Source organism: Octopus bimaculoides, chromosome 12, assembly GCF_001194135.2.
Source record: "Octopus bimaculoides isolate UCB-OBI-ISO-001 chromosome 12, ASM119413v2, whole genome shotgun sequence".
Taxonomy (NCBI): domain Eukaryota; kingdom Metazoa; phylum Mollusca; class Cephalopoda; order Octopoda; family Octopodidae; genus Octopus; species Octopus bimaculoides.
This window is the reverse complement of record NC_068992.1, coordinates 49,324,677-49,333,205: the sequence shown is the minus strand read 5'-3', so window position 1 is coordinate 49,333,205 and position 8,529 is coordinate 49,324,677. Positions and strand designations below refer to the sequence as shown.

General features: G+C 35.9%; 1 protein-coding gene across 1 annotated transcript in view; it reads left to right on the top strand.

Annotated features, from left to right (window-relative positions):
- The window catches only part of LOC106871223 (protein LZIC), a 17,349-nt gene that overhangs the window by 6,838 nt on the left and 1,982 nt on the right, over positions 1-8,529 (top strand). Inside the window, exons 2-4 of the mRNA XM_014917574.2 lie at positions 6,057-6,178; positions 6,970-7,105; positions 8,291-8,389. Of these exons, the coding sequence (XP_014773060.1) occupies positions 6,078-6,178; positions 6,970-7,105; positions 8,291-8,389 (336 nt within the window). The 5' untranslated portion in view covers positions 6,057-6,077. The remainder of the gene's footprint in view (positions 1-6,056; positions 6,179-6,969; positions 7,106-8,290; positions 8,390-8,529) is intronic.

Genomic DNA, 8,529 nt, shown 5'->3' with positions numbered 1-8,529 from the left:
GATGATGATGATATATATATAAACAATATATGAGTATATGCATATATATATATATATATATATATATATATATATACCCATGCATACCACAGGAAATGTAAACGTAGGAAGACAAAGATAAACTACTAAAATCCAATTTATTTTCCCAAGTAGCCGTGGGTGGATGTAGATAGGTACAGAGGTGGGAGACATTGGCTTAGTCTTATTTTAGAATGTCTGCTCTATATAAACCATTCTCCTGATGGTGTTATTGTCTACAAGGATTTCATCCTATACTGCTGTCCATCATCACCACCACCATCTACCACACAATTCTTCTCCTGCCTTTGTGTTTGCGTCAGATGCCTCCACACCATTATATATTTTGTGTGTGTGTGTATATATATATATATATGTATCCTCTTTTTGTTGTTGTTGGTCTTGTGGTGGTGGTGGTGGCAGCAGCATTGTTGTAATTTGTGATAGTTCTTCATTTATCATTTGGTCAACAAACTGTTTATTTATTTATCCTCTGCTAATATTACTACTACTACTACAAACTCTACAGGAGAAGTAGAGGGGCAGTGCTCTTGACTTCTGCATGCCTTTCCAGGCTGTTGACATTAATGCAATCAAAGTAAAGAAGAAGTGCTGACATAGGACTTAAACTCAATACTGCTAGAATCAGAAATCATTTACTAATCCTGTAGTGCTACTGTTTAGAACAATGGCAATAAATTTTGTTTTGGTTAAGGGTAGGAGCCAATGTGGTCTAAAATGTTATTTGTATCTAGCACCAACTGAATCCCAGATATTTGAACATGTGGACTTCACATTTGCCTTGAAAAAACATGTGGCCAGTGTATGTGTAGTTTCTGGTCCTGAAGGGGAAGCCCAGCCTATGTAACACAGTGTAAATTAAGCCCAGTCTATGAAACACAGTGTAAATTAAGCCCAGTCTATGAAACACAGTGTAAATTAAGTACTCAAGAAGATCTGTCTTCCACGGCAGACGTCTTAAGGTTGCATCCCCTGGTGAAGAGGATTGGCCTGCATGAGTCTTGTGCCGGTACCACATGAAAACAACTCATGCCAGTGCTACATAAAATGTGCAGTTTTTCTGTTTACTTCACCAAAGTACATTGGCAAAAGATATACACACAAATGGGCTTCTGTGCAGTTTCCATCTATCATATTCCACTCGCTAAGTATTGGTCAAGCCAAGAGTATAGCAGAAGACACTTGCTCAAGGAACTGTAACATGCGATCAAACCTGAAACCATGTGTTTGCAAAGCGAACTCCTTAACCACCTAGTTTTTTACCTCCACTACAGTATTCTGTATCATTCCAACCCACACACATCCTGGCTTTCTTAATATACCACATTGCAAATCTTCCTTTCTCTTCCGTCCCTTCCCTTCGTGAAGCCAACCTCAAACATCTTCAGAATTGTAGGAGTTTTCTTTTTAATGATTTAAACAAACAAAAATTGAATTCAAATTTAAAAAAAAAAAAAGCAAAACAAAACCCAGAAAGGCCACATGTTAGTATGAAGGGTGCAGCTTGCGAATAAGGTGAGGTGGGTGTCAGGGTGCATTTAATCTGAAAAACAGAAAATAAGATTTTAATTTTTTTGTTTTTTTTTTGTTTTCCGGAAGTTTACTGTGAACAGATATGACTGTCACTGTAAGCATGAGCAACTTATGTCCTGTATATTTACACAATTTATCCAAAATCTGAGGCTACAGCCCTCATTTAAATATAATCTTATAAATATTTACAAGATTCTACTTTCTGTTCAAGTATTATAATGTCATATAATTCCTTTCCTCCAATGTTGTTCTCGTATGACATTCCTGCAGCCACAGACTAAAAATTTAATAAAGAATGTAATTAAGTTAGCGGGGATTCTTTTCGTTTTTTCCTTAAGTTGTTTGGGGTTTTTTTTTAAATTCCTTTCCCATCCCTCAGTTTTTCATGTACTAAATGTACATTGATGATGATCTGTATATTTCCTACAAACATGCGAGATTATTGGTATGCTTGTTGCTATTTTGCCCCTGTTCAACCTTCATCTACCAAACTTGGTCAAAATGCATTCCATTTGTGGCCATCCCATCTTTTATTCACACACACACACACACACAAATACATACACATGTACACACATACATACATACATTCACACGTACATACATGCATACATACATTTCTACATGCGTGCGTATGTGCGTGTATGAATGTATGTGAATGTTAACATTCCACACTTGTCAGTGCTTGAGCAAAACAGTGATGATGTTGTCATCCCTCGTTGACATTTTGGCTGTTTACTGTTTCAAAGATCTCAAAAATAAAAATCCCTTCTGTGTAAACAGGTTACATGGTTGGTGACAAGAAGAGTAACCAGCTGTAAAATCCTGTTTCAGATGATTCCACATCAAACTCCCTGCTAGCAAAAAAAATGGACATAAAACAAATGAATGAAGAAACTTTATTTCTAAAGAAATAGAGTGGCCTCTTCTTAAGCGTGTCCTGTATCCAAAAATGTCCTATTCTTCAATGTTCCTTATTCCTGAAAGTATCCTATTCTAAAGGGGTTCTATGTCTGAAATTATCTTCCCTTAAAGGTGTCCTACTCTTGAAAATGTCTTCTACTAAAGATGTACTGCTTCTAAAACTGTTCTCTTCTTTTAAAGGTGGAAAATAAGATTAGTAAAGTATAGAGATTCCTAATAATATTTGCAGTAAAACCTCTTCAGCAAGTAACACCTCTTCAAAAGGTATGCTGAGCAGACAGAATTCTGAATGACCAGGTGTAAGCTTGTTACATCCTATTCATTTGTGTCTGCTGCTACATTCTGAGTTCAAATTCTGCTGAGATTGACTTTGCCTTTCACCCTTTGAGGGTTGATAAATTAAGTACCAGTAAAACACTAGGGTCGATGTAATCAACTAGTCCCTTCCCCCAAAATTTCAGGTCTTATGCCTACAGTAAAAAAGATTATTATTATTATTATTATTATTATTATTATTATTATTATTATTATTATTAAGGCAAAATCAACAAGGAAACATAAGTAGTGCCTTGTGATAGTTATGCCCTTTTACATTTCAAGTTCAAATTTCCTCCCATACCCACCCAAGGACAACTTTGCCTTTCATCCTCCATTCGTTGACAGAAATAGGTACCAGTGTTGTAGCAATAGAAGAATTATCCCCTCAGCTTTGTTTTATCACTAGTTTGTTTCATCTTTTCATTTAGTTTCAAGCTCCACCTTAAAACAAATTCCTTTTCATATAAAAAAAAAAAACCCTACCTTTATCAAGCTTTATTCTGCACCAAGCCCCTTTCTACACTAAACTCCAAGGTCCATTTTACACCCAGCTCCTATCCCACACTAAATCCCATCCCATCCTCCATTCTATATCAAGACATACCAGAAGCTTAGCCCCTTTCCATATGAAACCCCCAGTCCTACAAGACCTCTCCCATATCAAACCTCATCCTACACCAAGTCCCATCCCACACCAAGCCCTACCTCTCACCAAAGCCCCATCCCACACCAAGCTTCCAGCCTATACTAGACCCTACCCTACATCAAGGACCATCCTTCTTCTATACAATTCTCCCTACCAATATATGTGCTGCCATCACCAAACACCCAGGCACTATAGAACACCAATCCAGAGCACCACTAGAACATATCATAGAATACTACGAGATAATAACCTGCTAGAAATAGCAACCTAGTCCTAGTTTGGTCTTAAAATAGATAAGAACACAGAAAATGTATTCTTAGATGCTTTTCAAAAGATGTGATCGTCATAGCTGGAATGTCTTTGATTATAGGTCTGCAAGATTAGAGCTGACTCGGGGCTAAACAACAACAGACTACAGATAGCAGACAAAATATATTTCCAGACTGTCACCCATACAATGAACCAGTGCATGGCATGGTGCATAGTGGTGTGGTTATACCACTCTAGTATGTTGTCTATAATTTAGTCATACACCCCGCTCTATGATGTTGCATATAGTGTGATCATACACTAGTGTATATACCACTCCATGATGTAGTGTATAGTGTAGTCATACATCAGACTTACTCCTCTCCATGATGTTGTGTGTAGTGTGGTAATACACCCCACTCCATGATGTGTATAGTGTGGTCATACACCAGATTTATACCATTCTATGGTGTAGTGTATAGTGTGGTCATACACCAAACATAAACCACTCTATGGTGTAGTGTGGTCATACATAACAGACATAATTATTGAATATCTGGAGTGCTAAATCTATGAATCACTTAGTCCTTTTGACCAGTTAGTTTTGTGCCAGAGTGACCAGTTACCTTGAGCCCATACCTTTGATCAGGTAGGGCTGACCAAGAGACAGGTAGGTTACACAATAACAAGAACAAGAAACTTATTGATAAACTCATAACAATCCTACACAAAACTCTGAAGAATTACACCCTGCCTCTATCTCTCTCTCCCTCTTCCTTTCTCCCTCTCTCCTCTCCTTGTTCTCCATGCTCCCAGCTGATGTTTAACTGCCATGGAATGTGTGTTATCTAATGATAGCAGGTTCTAATCTATATACTGGCTTCGTTGTGGAATGCATTCAGTAAAGATTCAGCCAGAACAAAGGAGCTATGGAAATATTTCTGCTGCATAAATCATTAAATGAATATTTTACCTTATTCTAACATACTCCTGCATTCCTTAACACTTCACTTCCTCTCTTTTTCTCCACATTTCCCTCACACAACCCGTTACTATGTTATTGTAGCTCTTACACACACACAAAAACATATATATATATATATATATATATATATATATGTGTATACACATACATACACTTATATTTGGAATGTTATGGCCACTGACTGATTCCAAACAGCACCTAGCCCAACAACTGCATGCACCCTCCCCCCACACACACACCTACATTGATGCATACATACATGTGTGTGTGAGTGTATATATATATATATATATACTCTTTTACATTCTGTAGTGGAGTCAGGGCTGGGGTGATTCATCAGGATGTTATAACTGACAGCCAGAGTGAGTGAGGTGGTCAGCCGTCTTTGCTAACAGCCCTGTACTGTATACATTAATCTCTGCCTCTTGTTAGCTCAGTCTGCATAGGTGAAGTGCAGTTGACCTCTGTAAGCTCAGTACATAGAGAAAGTGAAGTTGGGATATTCATGCTTTTCACATAAAATAATTACTGAAACCAGTAAAACAGCTACTTTGACTGGGTATTGAACTTGAGTTGCAGAATCAGTTTTCTGGCAACTTTCACTGCTAAAACTACAACAATCATTACAAAACACACACACACACACACACACTTAATAAACCTCTGTTTTTGTTTAGCCCCAGGTCAGCCCTGCTTAGATAGACCTGTGATGAAGGGCATTGAGGCATAACTATCTTATTTTGTACATTAAGGACATTTCCCTTATGCCATTTCTTGCTTAACCCTTTCGTTACCGTATTTATTTTGAGATGCTCTGTTTCTTTGAATTACTTTAAATATAACCAAGAATTTAGTAAAATAACTTACTTATCATTCAGCTAGTGTTAGGAACATAAATTGTGACTAAGGTTCGGTAGAAGATTTTAATTCAAAACTTATAAAAACAAGACATTTGTACTCAGAGCCAGAGCCAGTTTCAGCCAGGTTGGTAACGAAAGGGTTAAGACAGTAGAGCGAAGTTTGCAAAAGGTTTTGGCTGCTACCTTTCGCTACTCCAATGATGGCCATTCATCAAAAAGATTCTGCCTTAAAGGAATGATGTAATAATTCATATCTGATCAGAGCTAACACTTTGAAATAATTTTTTTTTTTTAATTACCTAAATAATACAGCTTTAATTATTTACCTTACATTAATTATCTCCCTTGAATACAAAATCTAGTATCACGCTCTCTTGAACTGGTAGTTCATTCATGTAAACAGCAAACATGATTTCCTAAATGTGCTTTTCTACAAATGTTGAGAAAATAGGATATTGTAGGAGATATGTGAGCCTTATTGATAATGCCATGGTCATTTCAGGTGACCTGAAGTTGTTTAAAAATGGCATCACGGGGCCAGCAGGAGACCACTCGGCTGAAACAGAATATGGAATCCCAGATGGAGCGTTTGGTACAACAGTTAATAGATTTGGAAGAATGCAAGTAAGTGAACTGCATATTCTTTATCTGTCATATTTTGTTTTATACTACTTCTGTCAATACTACTACTAACAACAGCCAACTGCCACTTTAAAAAAATATCATTATGCTTCAAATCTCAACCACAATTAAAAGAATATCTATAAGAAAACTAATAGATGTTTTTACTAGTAACATGTCACAGGTGAATCCAAAGACCCAGTAATCAACAACACAATATCATTAAAAAAAATATTCAAAATAACATTGTTGAATTGTTAAATACTCACACACACACACACACACACACACACACACACACACACACACACACACAAATATATATTCGTCAAACTGATGCAAATCCACAAATTTGTGAGAGCGCAATAGTTATTTGAATCAATCCTGCTTATGTTACTGGTATTTTAATAATTCCAGAAGAAAAACAGTTTTAGGTTGACCCCAATGAGAATTGAACTCACAACATAAAGAGAGTAAAATATATATGCTGTATTTTTCTGGCATACAGGTCAATATGGTATATCGTGTAAACATGTAATCTTTCCAAATCCTGTTGCATTTTACGTGGAATTTTTGGTCCTTCATAGTTTTATCTTGGTGTATAAGTCAACCCACATATTTTTAACTGTAAATTTTGGTCTGAAATATTTAACTTGTATGCCAGAAATTATGGTATTTGTTACATTTTTAACACAATCCCACCAGCTTTATATTCCTTTTCTCATTTTTGTTTTTCTTTTGTTTCTTTGTGGCATTTGGCTACACTGACCTGAATTCTACTGAAATCTTTGCAGAGATGAATTGGAACCAGAAGAATATCAAGAGACCAAGGATGAGACTTTGGATCAATTAAAAGAATTTAAACATTCTCTTGACAAACTGTTGCAAGGCAATTTAAGTCTCGTTGATGAACTAAATGGCATGCAGTTGGTGAGTGGTTTTACTGTGTTGAAAGGTCATTGGTAAACAATTTGTATGACAATGGTGAGTGACATTCTAATTGGTAGATAGGACAGCTAACTTGCTATCTAGCTGGCTGGAGAAATAGCCAGATTGGTAGATAGATTGTTGGATAATTAATCGACTTAGTTGTCATGTAGCTAATTAACTGGTTATCTTGCTAGCTGGACAGATTGCCAGATTGGTAGTTAGGCTGTTAGATAACTAATTGATTAGGTCATGTAGTTAACTAACAGGTGGTTAACTTGCTGAACAAATCACCAAATAAGTAGATTGTTTGGTAACAAATTGATTCAGTTGTTATATAGTTAATTAACTGACTATCTAGCTAACTGGACAGATATCCAGATTGATAGGTAGATTGTTAGGTAACAAATTGATTAGGTTGTTATATAGTTAACTTGCTATCTAGCTAGTTGGACAAATAGCCTGATTGGTAGATAAATTGTTAAGTAACAAATTGATTAGGTTGTTCTACAGTTACTTAACAGGCTATTTAGCTAGCTGCACAGATAGCCAGATTGGTAGATAGATTGTTAGGTAAAAAAATTCATTAGGTTGTTAAAGTTAATTAATTGGCTGTCTAGCTAGCTGATATCTACATTATTGTATTGAAATCAATATTACATCTATATTATACTAAAATCAATTCTATTTAATATTGATTTATACTGAATATAAATATTTATAAATATATTATAGGCACAAGTGTGGTTGTGTGGTAAGAAGTTTTCTTCTCAAGCGCATAGTTTCAGGTTCAGTCCCATCATATGGCACTTTGAGCAAGTCTTCTGCTATAGCCATAGGCTGACCAAAGTCTCGTGAGTGGATTTGGTAAAGGGAAACTGAAAGTAGCTCTTTGTATTGATATGTGTGTTTGTTTGTCCCCACTCTCATTTGACAACCAGTATTGGTTTGTTTATGTTCCCCATTACTTAGCAATTCAACAATAGAAACTAATAGAGTAAGTATGACTTAGAAATATAAAATAAGTCCTGAGGTCCATTTGTTTCCCTAAACCCTTCAAGGTGATGCCCAAAGCATGGCAGCAATCCAGTGAATGAAACAAGTAAGAAGATAAAAATACCATTCCACTAAAACCAATGCTGTACAATGGAATGTTATATAGAGTCATGTCCATGTTTTCTTATCCAGGCCATTCAAGCTGCAATCAGCAATGCTTTCAAGACCCCAGAAGTCATTCGGCTTTTTGCTAAAAAACAACCAGACCAACTACGGCAGAAATTATCAGAGGTCAGCCGGACTTTTGTTTTATTTTGATATTATATACATGCACATGCACACATGTATCTATATAAATATATACATGTGTGTGTATACATACATATACATACATATATATATATATATATATATATATATATATATATATA